Source organism: Loxodonta africana, chromosome 6 (genome assembly GCF_030014295.1).
Source record: "Loxodonta africana isolate mLoxAfr1 chromosome 6, mLoxAfr1.hap2, whole genome shotgun sequence".
Taxonomy (NCBI): domain Eukaryota; kingdom Metazoa; phylum Chordata; class Mammalia; order Proboscidea; family Elephantidae; genus Loxodonta; species Loxodonta africana.
In genome coordinates this window covers 38,339,464-38,363,568 of record NC_087347.1, presented here as the reverse complement: position 1 = coordinate 38,363,568, position 24,105 = coordinate 38,339,464, and the positions used below count along the sequence as shown (strand labels likewise).

Sequence of the window (24,105 nt, the reverse complement as noted above, 5' to 3'; positions counted from 1 at the left end):
ACCCTAACTTTATCCTTAAATCTGGAAGTTACACCTCACAGATGATCTGAATATCCCCCTAAAAATAATGGGAGTCATATCATGTATAGGGACTGACAGTGGCATCCTCGCTTTTTTGCTACTTAGTTTTGGCCATATTTCAGTATAGTGCAATTTAAATGTGCCAGAGGATTTATGTATTATATTATCTTCGATTAATACATTAATTCTACCAACAAATTTTTATTGATCACATGCTATGTGCCAGTCACTGTTAGGAGTGCTGGGATAGATAGCATTGAACAAATACTCAGTCTTTATTCTGATGAAGATCATGTATGACTGAAGAGACACAAACAATGAACAAATAAAATATGTCAGGTGGCAATAAGTTCTGGGAAGACGATTAAAGCAGGGTGAAGGGATAGAGAATGATGTGAGGGGAATAGGGTGATCAGGTCAGAGGGTGAGCAGACCAGAAGACAGTGAAGAAGTTAAGGTGTACTAATAATCTGGGAGAGCATTCCAGGTAGAAGAAAAAGTAAATTCAAAGGCTCTGAGAGGAGAGTATGCTTGGCATATCAAGAAATAGCAGGAAGATGTTGATGTAGGAGAGTGAGCAAGGGAGAGTAGTTGGAGATGAGATTTTCGATAGAGTCTTTTGACAGTACTTCGTAACGTGATGGCAGACAACCCTGAAAATCTGTACACATAGAGTTTCAATGATGATCACGTAACATAGTGTTTAAGAGTTGTCTATTAAAGGTGAGTTATTTATTTTTCTTTTACATTAAGACATATGTTCCAAAGTTTCCGATCTTTTTAATGATGGCCAGCAAAGACTTGCAGGGAATCTATTACCTAACAGATATTTTTGGAAAAAGAAATCCGTTTGAACTATCCTTTCTGGGGAAAAATGACATTTTAACTATGCATGAGAGAGTAACTGCTATTTGGAAGAAACTTGTGCTGTGGAGAGAACATTTTAAAAATGGAAGCTTGGAAATGTTTCCATGCTTATATTTATTTTTTACTGCAAATGGTGTTAAGTTTGTCATCTCTAAAAATTCTAAGAAATTTTGTAAACTATTTGGAAATCTTCTAAGAGTTCTAGTAGGTGTTGAGCTTGTTAAAAATATTAAATTGTAACACCTTCTTATTACATGCAATAACTGAGAGCCAGGGAGATGGAAATACACTAGATAAATCTCATCAAAAGCTTTCATAATTGATAGATAAAAATGAAAAATGATTGTCTTATTTAGTAAGCCCAGCAGAAAATTCACTTAATTTTGAATCTGCGTCTTATTGTGAGATCTATTTTTCAACAATAGCAGGTATTGAATCACATTTCAAAAACTTGAGCTTAGAATCAGATTTTTGTGTCACTATTTTTATTATAAAGTATTAAAATGAAGATTTTTTTAATGAAGCATATTAAATCACATCATTCTCACTATTAGTGAAGCATTAAGTGATTTCAAGAAATTTAGAAATAAATTTTTAATATTTGTTTTTATTTTATCTCTTCAAAATTTTTGTTTTATAATATGAATAATCATAAAATTACAAGATTAAGGTATGTATGTAAAATTTTTTATTTACAAGTGTGATCTGCAGATCAAAAGAATTTGGAGATTATTGTTCTAGACTTTTATTAAGCTTCTTAGCTTCTTAATCTAGTGAGTAAAAATCTGCACCTGCCATGGGTCTCAACTCTACCCAGGGAAAGTACAGGTAGTCCCTGACTTACAATGGGGTTCTGTTCTGACCAGTCCATCGTAAGTTGTTTCTGAGGTAAGTTTAATACCTCAAATTATTTTTTAGTTTTCATTATTATTGCATTTTATTATCAGTATCTTTGTAAATCTGATCTTTGTCTTTGAGAGTTGGAAACATTACATATAAACTTACAGATATGTTTTAATACATACATTAAAAAAATACACAAATCATAAAAATTTACTCCAGTGATAAAGAAGAGTTGGATGACCTTGGCATTTTGTCAATTATGGTAGTAACTCCACTTGTGGAAGGTTCTAGATTATCCCTGGGAATGGGGATGACATTTCTAGTCAGAAAATTAGAGTTAACCTGTATGGTCCTTTTCTTTTTTTCTTCATGTATTTCGAGGTAATATTTCTTATTTCCTGAATCTGCCTATAGTCTTTAGCTAAGTGATCAGTGTTTAGGCCCATGGGTTCAAGCAACTGAAGCCCCTGATTTAGTTTAGTTCAGCTAATCCTTTACTGTAAAAAATTTTTGACAACTTCTTCCTCTTCCTCATTAAAAAAAAAAAAAATGGACGGTCATAAGTATGGTTCATCATAATGCGAATAAGTCATAAGTCAGGGACTACCTGTACTTCAGTTTCCAGGGGACCACGTATAGTTTGAGAAAACATCTAATGTTACCATTATTTTTGGGGGGGTCTAGTCGCTATGTAATTTTGAAATTTCAAATAATATTATGACAAGAAGGTTTTTTCCTCACTTTGTATAACAAATAGGAGGTATTTTAAACAAAAAGCAGAGAAATATAGATCTAAATATTGTGTACGAAATTGGTTTGGCTTTTCGAAATGTTCTTGACTTACAAATAGCGAAAATTAAATACGTGTCAAAGGATCTCAAGAAGGAGTCAGTAAAAGGAAAGGTGACAGCAGGCAAGGGCCAGGGGAAGGGAATCTATCATTGGCATGTGACAGTAATCCATGGTATGTATAATTGGGATATAAGTTTTCAAATGGTTGTTATTAATAATTTTTAAAACATTGAACTATGGTGGCTCAGTGGTTAAAGCACTTGGCTGCTAACCAAAAGGTTGGTGGTTCAAACCCTGCCATCCAGTCCTCGGGAAGATGTGGCAGTCTGCTTCCGTAAAGATTTACAGCCTCGGAAACCATATGAGGCAGTTCTGTTCTGTCTTGTAGGGTCACTGTTAATCGAAATCAACTCGAGAGCAGTGGGTTTGGTATTGGGTTTATACTGCACTATAATTATTATCATTTATAAGAAAGTTTTTTGACATGATTTGTATTAACCTCAGAAATACAAGTTCAGTATGCTTTTTTTGTTTTTAGTCAGTTCATAGGGATTGGCTTTTTAGTTCTAAGTTCTCCCTGGATAGTATCCTCAAAGAGGAAATGTTACTTTCGTGATGTGATGTGAATAGCTCTGAATAACCTTTACATTTAAAGAGTTGTAATCACCATACGGTGATAAGTTAATTCCTTCTGTCTGAATATACAACATCTTTTAGATCACAGGAGGGAACCTTTTGTCCACTAAGGGCCATAGATCAACTGCATTTGGGGAAAAAAGAAAAAGAAAAACACCATCAAAGGCCACATATAAAAAACATTTATTTCATTTGATATTGTTCTTTGGGTAGCTTACCTAGCATGTTTGGGGATTTTTTTTTAAATAAGATTCAGCTTGGGGATGTTATATTTCCCATTCCAGAGTCACTATATGTCCTTAAAAGAAGGGTGAGGAATATGAGAGTCAAGCAAAGAGGGCAGAGGGAGGAAGAAAGTAACAGAGTTCTAAGTGGAATATTAATGAAGATAAACAATATTTATCGTGGTGTACTGTCCATTTTGAGTTCAGCCTTATTACATCTTGAAATTCTGGCCCTCTGTTAAGACCTTTTCGTAGTTCCTGATCTGTTAAATGTGTCTGAGAATTCATTCTGTGTGGTCTATACCCTGCAGCTGCCAATTAGTAAGAAATAATTTCCTGTGCTCCTTTAGCAGTAACTATAGCATTATTACTCTGCAGAGAATCACAGTTTATCAGTTATTTTTAAATTAATTAAATGTTGCCTGTTAATTTTTAAGTATTTAAAAATTATACGTCTTAAACTTTAAGTTTTTAGGTAGAGCACATTATATTATTATAGGTGTACTTTATAGAGCATTATTTACTCAACACAGTTCATTTTAAAGTGAGCGTGTTTATCACAAAACCTTGTCAAAATGAGTGCTTATTCTCCAGAGCCCTGAGCCTCAGACCACATAAAAAGAGTACCTTCGGAATTTCCCACTGCTTCTGAATATTTTTTCTTACTGCCATTGCCAGAAATTTAGACAGGGTGCTAACCCACACAGACGCTTTTGCCTTGGTTAAATCTAACCAAGATTATAAGCATTGAGCTCAGTAAAGAGCATGACAGCCTACTGCTGATTAGACTAAAGAAACTTGGATAAAAATTTGGCAGACAGGTATGCCTAGGTGAGTGAACTTCTAGTCTAGAAATGGACTAAAAATGCCTTGTGGCTCCACTACTTTCTAGCTTTGTGACTTGGGTGAGTTATTTAACCTGTTTGTGTCTTAGTTTTTCCATCTATTAAATGGACATAATAGAGGGCTCTTAATAAATGCTAGTTGCTGTTACTATTATCATTCCCATGTAAAATCTTTATTCATGTGTTATTTTCCAGTTCGGAGATAGTTTCCAGAAATGCACGTTCTCTACCTTGAATTTTTGCTTGATAAAAATTATAGCATGCCAACTTTGAAACATGTAACCAGAGGGTTTTTTTTTTTTTCAATTAATTATTCATTCATTCATTCATTGTGCTTTAAGTGAAAGGTTACAAATCAAGTCAGTCTCTCATACAAAAAGTTATACACAGCTTGCTATATAACCCTAGCTGCTGTCCCCCTGATGTGACAGCACACTCCTCTTCTCCACCCTGTATCCCCCATGTCCATTCAGCCAGCTCCTGTCCCCCTCTGCCTTCTCATCTCGCCTCCAGACAGGAGTTGCCCAGATAGTCTCGTGGGTCTACTTGAGCCAAGAAGCTCACTCCTCACCAGTATCATTATCTATCTTATAGTCCAGTCCAATCCCTGTCTGAAGAGTTGGCTTCAGGTATGGTTCCAGTCTTGGGCTAACAAAGGGTCCCTCTAGTCTGTCAGGCCATTAAGCCTGGCCTTTTCACGAGAATTTGAGATCTGCATCCCACTGTTCTCCTGCTGCATCAGAGACTCTGTTCCATTCCCTGTCAGGGGAAGGGTTTATTATAACTTGCCAAAAACCACAGTCCAGAAGGTTGTGGTGATATCACCAATCTTAATTAGTACAGTTATAAATATACAAGTGTTTACACAGTAGACAAAAATATTTGTATAGAAACTCTATGGGGCAGTTCTACTCTGTCCTATAGGGTCGCTATGAGTTGGAATCGACTCGATGGCAATGGGTTATATAGACTTAAGACTGTATGTAGTTATTCATTCTTTCCCTCATATCAGAAATCTTACTTTAGCTGGTAGTTTTAACAACTGAAAGGAAATAACTGACAACATTGATACATTCAGGATTGATTACATGGAGTCCTAAAAGAGATTACTCTGCATTTGGATATCACAAAAGTTTGATATTGACCAAAAAAAATTTAAGTTCTCTGCCTTGGTGTCACAGTGATTAAGAGCTCGGCTACTAACAAAAAGGTTGGCAATTTGAATCTACCACCTGCTCCTTGGAAACCCCGTTGGGGCAGTTCTACTCTGTCCTGTAGGGTTGTTATGAGTTGTAATTGACTGAATGGTGACAAGTTTGGTTTTGATTTTGGACTTCATCTTTTATAATCTATAGAGTAAAGGGAAAGGTAGGTAAAGTGAGTATGGTTGTCTCCCGTAAGAACTGATTTTTTTTTTTTCTATCGAAGTATTTATAAGGTTTAAATATATCTTTTTGTATTTGACTTTTCTTTAAAATTCATAAAAATTTTATGGGAACTAAATTTGATTATCAAGATAAAGTTCTTCTTTATTTTCAGATTTCTACTATTGCAGAAAGTGAAGATTCACAGGAATCAGTGGATAGCGTTACTGATTCCCAGAAACGAAGAGAGATTCTTTCAAGGAGGCCTTCTTACAGGTATGGAAATTAATAGTTAAAAGAACTCAGAATCAAAGATAAGCAGGAGTAGTTGCAGGTAAAGAGATGTTAGAAGGCAGCTGAAGTCAGTGCCTTTGGATTATTTCTTTCATCTTAAGTTACTTCTCTCATGTCGAAGCTTATTTTATGGAATAAGAGCATTTCTTCCTCTGAACAATCCTGGATAAACACTAATTTTTCTTTTCCTCTTTTTGTAGACTATACTGGCTGCTGTCTTTCTTTTAGAAAGTTTGAAATACATTTGATACGGTTATAGCAGTTTTCCAGTTATATGTCAGCTCTGAGACTATGCTAATTTACTAGTTGTGTCAGAATGATGTTTTGCTGACACCCTCAAATTTTAGGGGCAATTTACTGTAGTTTTTGTGCTGAGCTGTAGAAGTTATCTTGCCTCTGAGCTGGACCAAACTGTTTTTTGTATGTACAAATTAATTCTATATTAAATATGTCCAGAAAGGACAATTCTACAAATTTCCCTAATAAGCTTATTTCAGAATTTAATAAACTTCAAAGTTAAAATATTCTTCCTTGTTATTAGCATAAGTTATTTCTATTTTCCAAAGAGATATTGAATTTTTTTTTTTTTTTTTTTTACTGCCCTTACTTGGTTACTAGACTATCCTTTATCTCTGTCCTCACTACTAAAGATCCTAAATGATGAATACCAATAAATTGGTTTTGAAGTCTTAAGAAATTTTATGATCCTGAGTATATGCTGTACGTATTTATACTCCTAATTTCTTTTGTTTTAAATATAGCTAATGTTAGGTTTTGACTTGAAGTATATCTCAGATTAGTATATACCACCTTTGATCCTGAAGCAGATGGAACCAGGTTCTAAGAAACAAGCCACATGGTTTCTCTTTATATATTTAAATATAAAAATTTTAAGTTCTAGGCAAAACTTAGCTGTAGAGCTCATAAAGTGAGCTTGATATTGAAGAAAATTCACCTTTATTTGCCTTAATTGGCTTATAACCTAAATTCTAGTGAAGGTCATTAAAATACTAAAACCTGAATTAATAATCAAATGCAGGATGCTGTGAGACCACAGATACGTAGAGAAAAAGTTGAGTTCATGAAAGGTAATAATATCTTTGCTTACAGTGAAACCTTCTCAGTGGAGTACCATTATTTTGTTTTAAGTTTATGAATTTCTGAAACCAGGCTCTATGTCTCAATTATAGCATGGTAATTAATAAAAGTTATTAGGATATGCTTGTGAGACATATATCATAATACGAGGTGAATTTTTATTGGAACAACCAGCTTTATAGTGATTAGCTTATATGCAGAGGAAGTTCCCAAAATGCTCTCTACTTGGCTCATCTGGCTTGGTATTTTTATTAACAAGTAAGCTGAAAAACATAGAAGCCACGCTTACCAGATTTGCAAATGACAACCTTACAGAAAAATTCCCTGATGAAAGGAAGAATAAGTATTTTGAAAGTTCATAGCAGCCAAGGGAAATACACTGAAACAAAACGAATGAAATGTTGGGGCTAATTATTGTAAAGTTTCCAAACTTGGGTTTAAAATAAAATCAGTTATTCAAGTATAGAATTCTGGATCAAGAATTCATTTGAAAAAGATAATTATGCTAATTTTCAGTGATGTGACATTGTTGCCAAAAAAGCCAATGCAGTGTAAGGATACATTGGTAAACACCTAGTGTTTAGAATAAGGGAGGGAATTAGAGCTGAGATAAATGAAATAGAGAATAGAACAGTAGAGAAAATCAACAAAACCAAAAGCTTGTTCTTTAAAAGATCCACAAAATTGACAAAATCCTAGCTAAACTGATTTAAAAAAGAGAGAAGACACTGGGTAAGTAAAATCAGAAATGAAAGTGGTGACATTACTACCAACCTTAAAGAAATTAAAAGGACTATAAGAGAATATCATTAACAGTTACATGCTAACAAACTGGAAAACCTAAGTGAAATGGATAAATTCCTAGAAACATACAAAATACCTACACTGACTTGAGAAGAAGTAGAAAATCTCACGAAGCTTGTAACAAGGGAAGAAACCAAACAAAATACTAGCAGACCAGACCCAACAGCGTATTAAAAGGATTATACACCATGACCGAGTAGGACTTACCCCAAGAATGCAAGGATGGTTCAACATAAGAAAATCGATGTAATTCACCACATTAATGGAACAAAGGGGGAAAAATGATCATCTCAATTTTTGCAGAAAAGGCATTTGACAAAACCCAACACCCTTTAGTGATAAAAGTCCTGAGCAAACTTAGAATATAAGGGAAATTCCTCAACATGATAAAGGACATTTATGATTTTATACTCAATGGTGAAAGATGAAAAGCTTTTCCCAAAGATCAGGACCAAAAGAAGGATGCCCTCTGTTCATCACTAGTAGACTTGCCCTACGACAGACACTTTAGGGAGTCTTTCAGACTGAAATGAAAGGACACTAGACAGTAACTCAAAGCCATACAAAAAAATAAAGGTAATAACAGGTAAATATGAAAGCCAGTAGTAATATAGTTTTAGTTCGTAACTGTTCCTTTTTACCTGATATGATTTGATAGACAAATGCATAAAACAATAATTATAAATCTGTTAATGGGCACACAATGTATAAAGATATAATTGGCTATAGTATGTTATTTGTGACGGTAACGTAAAAGGGGAGGGACAGCACTATATAGGAACAGAGTTTTTTTTATATATATATACTGTTGAAGTTAATAATTCAAAGTAGTTTGTTATAAATTTAACACGTCAGAGGTTACTTGTGTAAGGTTTTTCCCTCTTCTGTGTGGCTATTTATTTGAAACATGGTAAGGTTTGTTTGTTTTTTATTTTAGAGTTTTTTTTCCCGTGCTTGCTGCATTTGTTTTCTTTTTTTGAGGATGTGAAACATTAGCTTGGTTCCAAAAGTCAGAACTGTACAAGAAAGCATACTTAGAATCACCCCCACCCCATTTCTTGTATTCTTTTCACTTTCTCCCGACCCATCTCCAGTAGATAACTTTCCTGATTTTATTCTTGAACACATGAGCAGATTCACATATGTGTGTTTTGTTATTTTCCTTGCTTTCTTACACAAAAGGTACTATACTGTAGATTCCCTCTTGCAGTTTGCTTTTATCCCCTTAATATCCTGGAAATCACTCTGTTCATAAAAATCTTGCACAATTTTTTTTTTTTTATATCTTTATAGTATTCCATTATGTGAATGTACCATAGTTTATTCAACCACAATCCTTTGTGTGGGCATATAGGTTGTTTCCTATATTTTGCAGTTATAAACAGTGCTCTGATGAATAAACTTACGCATGTGTATTTTTGTGTTACTGAAATGTATCTTAAGAATAAATGCCTGGAAGTGGGATTGCTGCATAAACACATGTAGTTTTCTTAGATGTCTTCAAATTCCAATCCTGAGGGTTGTACCTATCGTATGCTCCTGACCGCAGTGTGAGAGTGTCTCTTTTCCCAGAGCTTCGCCAACAGAATATATTGTTATACTTTATTGTTATCAATTTGAGAGTTGAGAAGTGGCATCTCTATAACTTTAATTTGTATTTCTATTGTTATGACCAAGACCAAACATCTTTTCATGTGTCTTATATGTGGATATATGTAAATTGTTGAAGTTTTTTGCCCGTTTTTAAAAATCAGGGTTTTAGTCTTCCCTTTAGTTTTTAAGAATTCTTTGTATGTTAGGGATATTGGCCCATTATCTGTGATTTATGTAAATATTTTCTCCCAGTTTTAGTGATTTTCTTCTTTGTTTTTGATGTCCTTTGCCATGCAATAGAGTTTTTTTTTGATGTAGTTATTTTCATTCATCTTTAATTTACCTAGATTTTGAGTCATGGTTACAGCATTTCCCAACACCCGTACTAAGGAAGAAGTCATCTCTTTTTTCTTTTTTTTTTTTTACTTGCGTACTTCATTTTTGCATTTAGACCCCTGATCCATTTGGAGTTTATTCTTCCATTTTAAACTTCCATCCTAAGTATTAGCAACTTTCTGCCATTTTCTGATCTTTTCCCATTATTTATATTTACCCAGTATATTTTACTTTTAATTAATATGGTTCTGTGTTTTTCTAGGAAAATTTTGAATGACTTATCTTCTGATGCACCAGGAGTGCCAAGGATTGAGGAAGAGAAGTCTGAAGAGGAGACTTCAGCACCTGCCATCACCACTGTAACAGTGCCAACTCCAATTTACCAAACTAGCAGTGGACAGTATAGTGAGTAACAGATAATTCTGTTTTCAAAAGCAAGAGGAGAAACCACTGATTGAATTATCCTTACAGCAGTTATATGTGCTGTGTCTTCTGTCAGTCATGCTCCATTATTATATTTTCTTTATTGCTCAGTATACAGATGTCTTTAACTGAAGTAGTTTCTTTTCTTCAGGGTTTAAGATAGGGTGACTCAAGTATGTAAGCCCCTTAAATGTCCCTTTGTTTTGTGCAGACACGTGGGTCCCTAGAAATTTTTTAACCGGTAATTGAAGCTAGATTTTAGTCCTCAGGTAATACATGATGTTAAGAGAGACTGTGAGTTTTGGGGATTTGTTTGTTCAGATAAAGATATAATTCTTTGGATATGTTTAAGGCCAAAAATGTTTTCATTATTCATCTATTTTAATTATTTCTCTTCTAAAAGTAGCATTTTAAAATCTTCCTACTTTATTTCAGGGGAATGGTTGTAGCTACCCCCTACCAGCGCATTTATTTATTATGTGTTTTAACATAAAAGGTAGTGTAGTCAATTTTGATAATGTAAACATATGGAGTGCTGAAATTAAGAGGACACTTTGCTTTCGCTCACAGGAAGCAAAGGCTTCTCTAGCAAAATTATTAAAGTTTCCATTTCAGTGATAGCTTTGACTGGCACCTAGTTCTCTCTTCTTTGATCTCTTCTTTAACTAAATCTCTTACAAGATACTTGCTGAATTTTGTTTTTGTTTGACCAGGAGCATTTGTGTGAATGGTACTTTTTTCCCTCTTTCCCTACACCTTTTGATTTCTTCACTAAACCCAGTGCTGCTCATGATATAGGTTCTCCCCCCACCCCCCTTCCATAGTTACAAATTAAATGTACACTTTGAAACTCCTTTGCTGCATTAGTCTTCTAATGCCCTGGGGTAGTCTATATCAGAAATAGATTTAAAAGTTTGACCCCCAAGTTGCTTGTTTTTCAAGTTACAGCTCAACCTTGGTTTCTATAACTAATTTCCATTCCAGCTGTATTAGAAACAGATTCCTAAGTGGCAATCTTTTTAGCTGTTCCAAAACTGAAACTTCGTAGTAAGTAGTTTTGATTAAACCTCTTGTCCAGTATCTACGTTCACTAGAACACAGTGGTGTTTCTCCTTAAGTTCTTTGTCGTCAGAGATAAAGAGGTTTTGTCTATATTGGCATGTGTGTGTGTATTTTTAGTCTAATGAGCGCACTCCCTGTGTCCAGATAATTTTAGTTATTCAAGATGTGTGTTCTAAGACAGTGATACATGATCTTTATTTTCCCCCAACTTCAGCACACCTGAGGGATACCATATACTCCTGTCAATAAGTTACTCACTATTGCAGCAACTCTCACTTGATCTAGGGATCATGCTCTTTACAAAGGAAACATATCAAAGTCTCAAATAGGGAAGTGACGTTTGAAAAAGTACCACCCTCCCTTATGTGTTTAATTTGGCACATACCCCTTCAAGCACCAGAAAATCTCTAGTTTTAAGAGATTAATACTTTGAGATTTTTTAAATTTTATTCATTATATTCCTCCCTTATCTTCATTCTGTATACATACATGATCTTAATGGTACTGAATTAATGTTACGGTCTTGATTTTTCTTAAGAATCAATATAATGAATACTTACATACTCAGCAACATTTATGTATTATAAAATGAATATATGGTTGTCAAAATTCAAAGGCTATAAATGTGTAGTATTAATAAAAAGCAGAGATCCTTTTCATCCCTCCCCCGTGTAAAGAGTTTGATATGTATTCCTCCCTTCCTTTTCATTCTAATACATACTCATATTGTCATGTATTCTTAAACATTGTCTATATACATAGACACACATCTAATTATGTATATTGTTTCTTTAACAGCTGCATTATATTTCACTGTATAAATATAACATTTATTTAAACATTGTCCCAATGATGGACATTTCTACAATTTCAAATATTGCTACATGAATATCTTTATATATGTAGTAGTGTGTCAGTGGATAGCGTCTGAAAGGTGGAGTTGTTGAACATGCTGCCATGTTGCCCTTCCAAGTAGCTACACCAGTTTACATTCCTTCCGTAAATTAGATATGTTTTTGATTAATACTATTAGTAATTTTATCGGTTACTTGGTTCACTGTCCCCGATAGTAATGTCTTGTTTGAGAGATTATGCTCTTAGGTAGAAAAATGCATATCCGTCATTGTGAACTTGAATTTTTGTTTTACTAAATAAAACTGTAACCCATGATGTTTTGCTCTTTATTTTGGCTGCCCAGAGTCTCAATTAAGTTTATGCATTTTCTTTCCTTAGGCTAGATTTCCTTATATAATCACTGTACACACATAGAGGCAAATCAGTTACTTGACTTCTGCCTTTTTATTCTTGTTTCAGTGGATTTGGTTTTGTTGAAAGCTCTCAGCAATTATTTTGGAGTAATCAAGTGTATAAATAAACTATTGGGAAAAAACTATATTTGATAAGATTGGACTTTGGTTTTCAGTGTACTTTCATATATATTATCTCATTTGTTTTTACAACAGTCATATGAAATGGCTAGAAGCAAATATTTTTTACTTTTACAGAAGAGATAACAGAATCAAATAAGAGATCAGTGGAACGTGAGTTAGAACTCAGATCTTCTGTTATATAGTTCGTTACTTCTTTCCCTGAACCTTGAATTCGCTGGTTATGCAGCCAAGAGGAAGATACAGTGGATTATTCTTATAACTCTGTGTGAGAAATTGTGGTTTGATTCTGTTAACCTACTGATTCTTTTGAGTTATCTTGCAAAATTAATCTTGAAATAGTTCCCCTACATTATAATTTTGTTTCTAGTGTAAGATAAGCAAAACATCTAGAATTAACTGAAGTGGATAGGTTGTATATGTCAGGTGTCCTAATTTCCACGGGTTTCATTTGCTAAACTAGCCAAATCATAGCCATTAACTCTTGCTGTCTCTTGATTGAGCAGTAGATAATCAGTTTTCCTTGTGTAGGTAACTCTTGGAATATTATTGTTTCCCAGAACTTGGCGACAGTTGATTCCAAAATAATTCCTTTCTGAGATACAATTAGAAAGTGACATTGTGCTTAAGTCAGACAGGTTGACTTTCTTACATTTTTAATTTGTCCTTTTCAGTTAAAATCTCTTATGCAATTTTACATGTAATATTTTGATTTGGGGGCCTTTTCTTTCTGGAAGTACTTAAATACTAGCAAGGAGAGTGGCTACAGAGGATCCAATCATGTTTCTTAATTCTGGTATCTAAAAGACTTCTTTCAAATAAAATAATAATCTCTTTATAACTTTTTCCATCTACTATAGCAAAAAGGAGACTTCAGTTTTTTAATAAAGCGAGATATCTACTAATGGAGCTAAACTTGATTAATTTACTGTATAACAGATGAATGGCAAGTGTGGTTAATTAATGAATAATCCACAAAGCATCCTATATGAGAATGCTTGGATATGTAACTTTGAAGTGGCAGTATTCTTTTTTCTAAATGATGATCTTGAGCTATAATTTCAAACTCTGTGAGAGACTCGATAATAATTAGGTTTCACTGAACATATCAGTTGTTTCATTGAATGGACTTTTGTTACAGTCATGTGTTGCTAGATGATTTAAAGAACAATGCACTGCTGAGCTGCTTTATTACATGTTAAAACAGTCATTTATTAGCTGTCTATCATGTGCCCAGCTCTAAGTTTGTGAAAGTAGAGAAAAATAAATCCCATTTCTTACCCTCAAGAAATTTATTTACTTTTGGTACAGCAAATATTAAAATATTTTGTAATTAATACTAGAATAGAAGCAAGTATATAGCACAAAGTGTTACCACCTTTGAACCAAATGATTTTAAAAGGAATTTAACTTTTGCCCACTCATCTGCTTAAAAAAAAAATTAACAGGCCATTATTATTACAAATTACAATGAGGTTCAAAGAGTGCTTTATTATAGAAATTGGATGTGGATTTCTTGAGCAGAAAGTTACCTGACTATACTAAATCCTTCTTAGTGATGTTATTTGCTGTAATACTTTGTCCTAGATTGTATCTTTCAAATTATTCTACATTGAATTTAGTGTGTTGTAAAACTCTTATATTAGATTTGTAACAATAAAATCCATTGAATTTTAGTTGCCATTACCCAGGGAGGAGCAATACAACTGGCTAACAATGGCACCGATGGGGTACAGGGCCTGCAGACATTAACCATGACCAATGCAGCCGCCACTCAGCCGGGTACTACCATTCTCCAGTATGCACAGACCACTGATGGACAGCAGATCCTAGTGCCCAGCAACCAAGTTGTTGTTCAAGGTAAGGGAGTTTAGAATTCAAGATTAAATTTTCCAAAGATCAAAATTTTTAAACTCTCAGAAAAAGTAAGTATCATTGCAAAGCACTGTTAGAATGTAGTTATTTTTTCACTATAGGTAACATTTTCCATGAATTCTTCCATTATTCCTATTGGACCAAAATGTCATGGCATAAAAACAACTATTTTCAGTGTGAACGTAAAATATCTGTCTTTAACACTGTTAGCATTCAAGGATAGGAGAAGCAAGGTAGGTAGGAGGAAAGGCAAATGAAATCAGGATTTAGAAAAGCTGGATTCTGGATCTAACCCTGTAAGTGAACTTGCTGTATGACCTTGCACAAGCCCCAACCTCTCTGGGCCTCAGTTTTTTTTCATGTGTCAAATTGCTGATAAAATTTTTTGGAGATTCAGAATTCTGTTTCTCTGCTTTTTATTCAGAAGAAATTTAGGTCATCTTTTCTAAAATCATCAGTTTTTATTTCAAATGAAAACATTGTATTCTGAAAAATCTTATTGTACCACTAGGTAAGTCTGGTCAAAGCATGACTTTTTAATTCTCTGGGCAAAAGGAAGTAGTTAAATCTTTGATGAGGTATAGAAATAGATTTTTTTCTTTTTAATTTACATAGGTTTTTTTTTCCTACTTGTTCCGAGAATCTTTATAGGTAGGAGTTGAGCATTTTTCTTTGAATCCATATGAATATTTCAAGAATTTATGCCAGATTGAAATTTTTCAAATTGAGGAAATAATAAATTTGTTTCTGAAAGTATTTTTGTTCATAATAATGCATTTTGCCTATGTTACGTAATTAGAGTTTTGCCCTTTGGCTGCAGATAGTAACTTTTGAATAGTCCTAAAACACCAACTAGAGAGAGTCATAATTTATTTAAAGGGCCCCACTGTATTTTAAAAAAAAAAAAAATTTTTTTTTTTTTGTTGTATTTACAGAGTATGTTCTGTTACTAAACAATGTTTGAAGAACATAATATTTTGCTTATTAATGGGAGTAAAACACCTTTTCACTTTACGTGCAGGTACTCAAAAATTGTAAAGCAGATGTCAGTGAATTTGAATTCTGAACGTCAGTTTGAAGATGGTAACATGTTCAGTATATAAATCTTTTCCATTCAAACTACACATTTTGATTGATATTAAATATGGATAATTCTATAAACACCTTGAAATTCTTTGAAATAATGTTAGGTTTCTTAGGAGGGGATAAGTTGTTTTTAGAAGCAATTTGACAAATAATGATTGTGTTTTGTTTCATAAATGATGAATCATTTAGTTAGAAAAATAAAATACCAGTTTAGCCATTATCATTTACATTAAAACAGAATGTTTACAAATAATATAATTGGCATTGATACCACTTTTTCATACTTGCAGTTTTGTTTCAGTTAGAAATTTATAATAGTTGACCATAATGCTTTATTTTCTCTTCCATTTTGCTATTTTATGAAAAATCATGGTCGTTTTTATGTCGTGGCAAGAGTCTGCTTGAAATTTTTTAGTATGAATTTACCAATATCAAAGGAAGACATTGAGGACTATGTCTAGGAAGATCATCCAGGCTGTGCCCTACTTACCTTTTAGAATTAAGGTTGGTAAACATGTTATCAACAGAATAGAACTGCATTCCAGTAAAAGAAATATAAGGACTAGTAAACAGAGGTTAAGACCTCTTTCATCTGTCTATACTAATAAATATATCAAATGGGGAATTACTTCTCAGTAATGACCCAGAGTGCTGATTCTCTCAGCATTTTAGCCAGAATCATCTGTTCCATTTTTCCCCTTTTGAATCCAAAACGGATGTTTAGATGGATGATTGATACATGTAGTTTAACCCAGTCACAGTGCTGCAGTGTCTTACACTATGCTTGCTTTTTTTGATTGTTGTTCCCAGCTGCCTCTGGAGATGTGCAAACATATCAGATTCGCACAGCACCCACTAGCACGATTGCCCCTGGAGTTGTTATGGCATCCTCCCCAGCACTTCCTACGCAGCCTGCTGAAGAAGCAGCACGAAAGAGAGAGGTTCGTCTGATGAAGAACAGGTACATAAATTGCATGTTCTTAGATTGTTGTAGGTCATGTACATCTTCAAATTATGCCAAACATGTATGTTTACATGTCATCTGCTGGTAATAGGATCTTTGCATTGAGTTTTTTTTTTTTTTCCTGGTAGAATTGATAGATCCTTATTTAATAAGCTGCATTTGTGAGAAGATGTCTAATGGGATTATCAGTTCATCTTTGACCGTAAAGTAGTTTTCTTTGATGCACTTTCCCCATGAAAGATTTAATATACATCCTTGGCTGTACCTTCATATGCTCTAACCAACTAGATTATTTTAAAATTGTTTCTTTTCTTGAATAGTATTGTTCAAGAAGATCAAGAATTTGGTGCATGTATATTAAAATTAAATGTTGTTTTATTTATATTAAATTTATTTTAATAAATATATGATGGCCAGTTTGTGTTTTTATTAATATTATATTTATTTAATAAATCCATAATTTTAATAACTCAATATTTAACACCTAAATAACGATTCTTCAAAAATAAATTCTAAGAATACCTTGTTACTGACATAAATCTTAAAATAGATGCAATTAGTCTTCAACAATGAAAATATTATAAAGCAAAATCTATTAAATGTGGGCAGTGCAGTTTTCAAATGTAGGTTCATGGCTGTAAATGCTTTTGTCATCAAAAATACAGAATAAAAGAAAGTAATTCATTAAATACTATTTTAATATGGATACAACTCTGAGACAAACAGAAGAAAATGAAAATAAAGTACAAAGATAAAAAAAAAAGTTTGAAATTGGTGAAAATATTCCTCTACTGTCTACTCAAGATTCTTCAAACACTGATAAAGTGAAAGAAACAGACTGAATTTAGAAGACCTGACTACCCCTGAGCTGTGACTTTGAGAGAACTCAGTGGCCTTTCTACATCTCAGCTTTCTCCTTTGTAAAAATGGGATGTCACCACCCACCTGAAGGGTTGTTCTGAGGGTCAAAAAAGACAGTTCTGAAATCCTTTTGCAGCTGTAGTGCTCTGTTGCAGTGTTTGTTTTTAAACAATTTTATGTTTTAGCTGAGAATAACCTCTTCATTCCTAAAGTATTCTTAGCTGTCACAGAGCATTAGTAAATTACATCTAGGCTATAAGAAATGACAGTTTTTTCTGGGATGTTAGGAAAAGCGTTGGAAACAAGCTGAATGACTTTATTTGTGCTTTATGGATCTGATTTTCTTAAGTATTTCAGTTATAATACTAAACAGAAGGATAATCATTGCATTCATATTTAAACGTATTTTTTAATTATAAAGAAAACTATACATTTAAAATATCTTCTGCTAGTTGTAAGGCAGGAGCGCTCCTTGATATACCATGGACTCTTAAATACTTTTACTTGGATTTAGTTTCAGTATCCTAAAAAAAGGAAAATTCCCATTGACTCTGCCATGGTTCCCTTTTTGCCTTCATTACCATATTTCTGATGCTCCTACTTTTTCAGCTTTCATTCACTGTAAACTGTCTTCTGTGACTATAAACTATTCATATGTCTGTCAAAAGGTACAGATTGCCTCCCAGTTGGCAACCCCTGTATTTTTTTCTCATTCCTTTTTATCTCTGTGGAATATTTGATACTTCTGACTACTCATTTCTCAAAACTCTTTTCCTTTTGCTTATTCACCTGGTTCTTTGTCTACTTTTTAAATTTTCTCTTGGGACTTTCATCCATACCCACGTATTTCATTCAACAGCTGTCTGCTGATAACCTCCTAATTCTATATATTGTGGCTTTGACCTTTCTCCTCAGGTACCATTTATTAAAGCCTAATATGTGCTAGGCACCATAACTAGTTTATATATATTATTTTATGAATTAGTTCAGAGAGAAGTTAAATGTCTTGCTGAAAGTCACACCTATTACGAAATTGGTAGAGCTCGGAGTTGAACCTATTACTGTCTCTGTTACTATCTGTCTTGGTGCCAAAGCCTGTGTACATATTACTAAGATTCCGGAATCCAGTGGTCTCCTGCTGTGTCTTTCAAACTGGAGTACATGGAAGTATGCTGGGGAGGTGCAGCACAAGAAGGTTAACATGGAACACTTTCCATGAATGTTCATTTTGCTCAAAGATTTGGGAGAAAAACATTTAACATTTTTAAGGTAAAATAAGAAATTAGAAAAAAACTCTAATAGTAGTGATTGCTTTGGTGTGTGCCCTCAGAATTCCCTGGGGGAACATACTTAGTTTCTTCTACTATCGTGGCTACTTCCGTGGAAACGTTAGAGAAGCACTGTCCTCCTGAATGTATTCCCTAGAGTGAATATCCCTTATGTACCTTGAACACAGCCTATTTTAAACTAAACTTTGATAGGAAAAGGTTGTGATCCAAAATTCTACCCCATCCAAATTGCCATACTCAAAAATGAAGCCGACAGGTAAACATTCTAAAAGAAAATGTGGATGGTCATTATGCTCATCTGTGTTGCTTCAGGAAAAAATAATCACAAAATCTCAGAGACCCGAAACAACAAAAATTTCTTCCTCAGTTATGTTACTCCTTGGCAGCTACAAGTCAGCTGCTTTGTCTTTCCTACACATGTTGCCTGGTTCCAGGATCCCAGCTGAAGAGGCAGCACCTTTTTAAGACATGCCATTCTTGTGGCAAAGAGAGAAGGGCAGTGCTTTTTAAAGCGTCTCCTTGATTGTGGTGAACATCACATCCTCTTGTGTCTCACTGGCCAAGCACAGGCAAGGGCAAAGACAAGTCTAAAGTCACTGGGAGTAGGGATGTATATTCTTCCCACAGGGAGGGAGGAGTGAATAACTGTGAAAGTAATATAATCTACCACCATTGTCTTTCTGAAATTTTAGGGTGCAGGGGAATTTTAATAGATTCCTAAAGGCAGAAGCAATAAAGGAAAAGGTTAAATATATTTGACTATATAAACATGTAAAACCACTATGTTTAATCAAGAAAAAAGAAGAAAAAGAAAGCATCAAAGCAAACAAAAAACTGGAAAACAATTCAGCAAATAAGATCAGAAGACTGATGAGTTAAGAATATAAATAGGCAGATTCATAGAAAATAAATATGAAATAAAATTTTTATGTAATAAAATTGAAAAATTCCAAACAAGGGTTAATTAAAGTTTAAAGTGTAGCTTAAGGTACATCCATTCCTCCTTATACAACCAGCCAGTAAGAATGAAAATGATGCATTTTTATTGAGATGGGAAGATGTTCATAGAAGGAAAAAGGTTACCAAAGTGTAGGTGTATTATGATCTCATTTTTGATATATTTTTATTATAGAAGTAAAACATTCATTATAAGTAAATTAGGCAACATAAGCTAAAAATTTAATAACCTCTAATGGCACCATCCAAAATGTTAACATTCTATAGTTTCCCCTGATACCGTTTGTGTGTGTGTGTGTGAACATCCCTTAATTTGGGTTTATGTGTTGTTTTCTTATGATTAAACTGAGGTGGTGGATTTTGGGGGGAGAATACCACAGAGGTGTTGTGTTCCCTTCTGGCCACATCATGTCAGGGAGTACATATCAGAAGCATGACTTAATACTAGTGACGTGACTTGATACTAGTGATGTTGATGTTGAGTACTCCAGGTTTCTCCACTGTAGAGTTACCATTTTTCCCTCATACTCTATTTCTTGGCAGTAAGACACCAAATCCAGTTCACGTTCCTGGAGGAGATAATATGAAAGAATTTGTGGTCATATGTTAAAACCACCACAGTAATTATTGTATTTTAGGGTAGATACTTTGAGGCTATGCAAATACCCTGTTTCTTTTAAAAGTTTTGCCAAATATTTTTGGCATTCATCAATGAATCTTACCTGCAGTAAGTATTATTGTGGTGTTCTAATGAAAATTTCCTATTTCCTTTGTTCCTTCTACATTTATTAATTGGAATTCTGTAAGGAAAATTTGTCCCTTCTCCATTTATTATCAGTGTGGGCTCAAGGATATTTACTTTATTCTTTCATTACTTTAATCCAGTGCTGTCATTATTGATTATGTTCAGATTGTTCCAGCTTTAGCCATTGAGAGCTCTTACAAGTTGGCTTCTGTGTCCTTTTGACACATGAGTAGGGTCCCCCTGTATTTCCCCCAAATGCGGTGAACGTTCACCAAGGGCTCAAAGGCTGGCAGTTGTTGCCCTTCCGCCACAGTTCTGTAGTAGAGAGAGGATCCTAATGGAGTTTTATCATCTTAGGACTCATTGCAGTCATTTCTATGAGTGTCCAATGAGGTTTATGTAGAAAAATCCTGTAAAAGCATGTAGACTCCTACCAGGCTGTACTCTGGCCTTCATCAAATTTTTACCTATTCTAGGTAAACTCTTTTTACAATTGTCCAGTGCATCTATCCCACGCGAGGTTTTGTTTGTGTCTTCTCCCTTCCTAAGGCACTGTCTCCTTAGATTTTGGGTCAGTCCTTTACTATATAGTCTCAGCTATCTGATGGGCTTGAGAAAATTCATGAATTTGAAGTTAATCCTTTTTTTCACTGTAAGAGAAGGAGTGACACTCTCAGCACTCTACATCCAGGGGCAGAAGCCAGTATCAATACATATTTTTAAATTAATACAATTCATATAAATGAAGACTAGAATGACGTGCACAAACTCGAAGGCAACAGGAAATAAGCTGTAGTATGGAAAGATTAATGGTTGAAAAGGGGAAGGGACAAGTGAAATATGTAGAGGCAAAGAATTAGTTCAGTAAATGTGGGAGGAGAAGGTTGAAACATTATGTGAAAAGAACTTTTTTCTAAAAATATGTCACTCAAATCAATTTTAGAATTTGCCATCTGTTTGCAGTAATGCTTGGAATCATAAAATCCTATTTCTGTACTAAAAGAGATTTTAGAGGTCAATTTAATCTTCACACTGTCGTCAGACTAATCCATTAAACCAAAACAGATTGCTGTCGAGTCGATTGCAACTCACAGCAACCCTGTAGGACAGGGTAGAACTGCCCCTTAGGGTTTCCAAGGAGCAAGTAGATTCGAACTGCTGACTTTATGGTTATGAGCAGAGCACCACTGCACCACCAGGTCTCCAACTCCAAAATATAGTGGTGTTTATTTTAATATAAAAATGCTTCTCCTGGTCCATCCATCGTTTATTCCCTGGCTTTGCATACTCAGTATAAAATTAAACTCTACCTTGGTTTGGTACATATTGATTAGTTTTTAAAAAACAAAAACAAAAGACGGATGAGTAGAGTCCCTGAATAGGAGGGGACTTGCCGGAAGCTATACAACTTAGTGTCAGAGCCAGGATCTGAACCCAAGTGTCCTGATCCCCAGTGTAGAACTGTTGCTAGTATATCATATTGTATTAAATTTGCATCCAAATGTGCATATTTTAAACTCTGACTGACTTGAGCATCATTTGTAAATCTAACTTTCTAAGACACTGTTACTTGAAATATATTCAATGTCCCCCACTAAAGTAGGATTGTAAATGAAATTAGGTGTGGAACATCATACATAGAGTTCCTCTTTATAGAGAGTCTCAATTCCCTTTTTTACATTCAAAGGATTCAGGAGATCTTGCATTAGAGAAATAAGTGCATTTTCTTAGCCCAATGTTTCTTTTTTTTTTTTTTTTTGAGGAACACATAATTTAATCTTTCACAACATTATAGTGTACTAATTTGTTGGGACAAAGTTGGGAGGTACGTGTAGAGGATCATATCTTTGGAAACTAGCATATAGATACAGTTTATTTGGATACTCTACTTGTGGGTCTTGAATTTGTAAAACTAGAGTTACAGAAGTTTATGAAAGAAAAGGATTCATTAACATGAAATTTTATATTCAGACTTACTTAGGCTTCCTTTCTCTCTCACCATTGTGTCTCCTCTTTAGCCTTTGATAAACTACTGGATGATGGAGAGGAGAAAGCAAGGGAAACAAGACTGAAATAAGGTTGTTAAGTGCACATACATCCTACATGCTGTCTATACTGTTAGAACTCACCAAACTCGGAACACCCAAATCGACCTCCGAATCATTCCCCGTCATCCTTTAGATCATCATTCCCCGTCATCCTTTAGATCATCATTTCCCTCTTGGCCTCACAGCACTTCTCAGCTTGTCTTTTCACTGCCCAGTGGAATGATGCGCCTTTAGAACCCATTTCCAAAGAGATTTTGTCCGGTTGTAGAGTGATGTAGTGGGTCATATATTGTCCATTTCTTTCTTTCTTGGATAATACATTACATGCAGGGTTCCCCCCTCAAAAAAACAAATCAGCTTGTATTAGAAGGAAATGCTTCTTTTACTTGAATTGATAGGCTATGTGGGGATGAAGATATTAATGAAGTTATACTATACAACCATTTGTGTTATCTAGAAATAATAGCTAACACATATTTACAAAATGCCAGGCACTATTTCATGTGCTTTTCATATATTCATTTATTATTTCCATTTATATAGTCAGGAAACTTAAGTAATTTGCCCATGGTCACATAATTGGTAAGGGATAACCCAAAAAACCAAACCCATTGCTGACTTATAAAAAGCCAGGAGTCTGACACTGGAGACACTACTCTTGACTGCCACATTATACTGTCTCTGTTGTAAATGAGTGATTGTAAATTGTTGTTTTTTTTTTTCCAATTCTTTAAAGATTAGACCCTTCTTCCTTTCAACTTCCATGTTCATTCAACAAGAAAATACCTACTGTATGCCAGGCCCTGTGCTAGTCGCTGAGAATATAAAGAATAAGATTTGGCCCTTGCCCACATCGAGCTAAAGAAGAGTTTACTAGTTTACACTTAGTAGTTTGCTAAAAACTTTTTAGCAATTTTTAAAAATATTTTTAATCCTTTAGAATTTTTAACATCCTTCTCTTAGTTATTTAGTGCTGCTGTATGACAAGTACCACAAGTTTGGTGGCTTTAAAGTACAATTTTATTTTCTCACAGTCTGGAGGCTAGAGGTGCAAATCAGGGTCTTGGCTATTTCGATTCCTTCCTTGTTAGTAGCCCCAGGCATTCCTTGGTTCTTGGTGAGCTTCGTATGGCTTCTGTCTTCCCCAGTATGTGCCTGTTTGTCTGATCCTCTCTCTTTATAACTCAAAAGTGATTAGGTTTAGGACACACCCTACCTATGTATAGCCTCATTAATATAAGATCAGATTGCATTATGGAAGATCACTACACTACTGCCTTACATCCACAGGTATAGGGGTTAGGATTCCAACACATATTTTGGGGGAACACAGTTCAATCCATAACAGTCCTTAGTATTTTTTTATTGACATAGATAGAATTTCAAGTTTTATAGATATGATGCAGAATGTTTTAATAAACAGCAAGAGGTATAATTTTTACACAGTCATTTGGCTTTTATTGTTTATGGGGTTTTCTTTTTTTTTTTAAATCAACCTTCTATAGTGTCTGATACTTATTTTTAATTATCGTAAGGCAATTTCCAAGTCATTCTGTATATCCTTTCAAGTGACTAATATGTAATACATAAAAATGTTTGGTACTTTGAGGTAATTTTCTTTAAAAAAAATTGTAATCTACCAATCCAAAATAAATGGTATAGAAGTGTTGCATGATAATTTTTACTGTCC

At 34.2% G+C, this 24,105-nt stretch overlaps 2 protein-coding genes across 9 annotated transcripts in view; one reads left to right on the top strand and one right to left on the bottom strand.

Annotated features, from left to right (window-relative positions):
• The window catches only part of CREB1 (cAMP responsive element binding protein 1), a 62,906-nt gene that overhangs the window by 32,638 nt on the left and 6,163 nt on the right, over nucleotides 1-24,105 (top strand). For 5 of the 6 annotated variants that reach the window (XR_010322240.1, XM_064286760.1, XM_064286758.1 and 2 more), the window contains 4 exons: nucleotides 5,768-5,868; nucleotides 9,980-10,122; nucleotides 14,268-14,450; nucleotides 16,362-16,512. Coding sequence is in view for 4 of the 6 variants with exons in the window: in XM_064286760.1 (XP_064142830.1) it covers nucleotides 5,768-5,868; nucleotides 9,980-10,122; nucleotides 14,268-14,450; nucleotides 16,362-16,512 (578 nt within the window). In the remaining 2 variants the exon portion in view is untranslated. Of the gene's footprint in view, nucleotides 1-5,767; nucleotides 5,869-9,979; nucleotides 10,123-14,267; nucleotides 14,451-16,361; nucleotides 16,513-22,385; nucleotides 22,446-24,105 lie in introns of all 6 variants that reach the window. The other variant, XR_010322241.1, reaches the window with a different exon arrangement.
• Nucleotides 15,363-24,105, bottom strand: part of METTL21A (methyltransferase 21A, HSPA lysine) — a 30,983-nt gene continuing 22,240 nt past the window's right edge. The window contains exons 3-4 of one of the 3 annotated variants that reach the window (XR_010322242.1): nucleotides 22,497-22,754; nucleotides 15,363-20,191 (exon numbers count right to left, since the gene is read on the bottom strand). Coding sequence is in view for 2 of the 3 variants with exons in the window: in XM_064286761.1 (XP_064142831.1) it covers nucleotides 22,570-22,754 (185 nt within the window). In the remaining variant the exon portion in view is untranslated. Of the gene's footprint in view, nucleotides 22,755-24,105 lie in introns of all 3 variants that reach the window. The other 2 variants (XM_064286761.1, XM_023542047.2) reach the window with 2 other exon arrangements.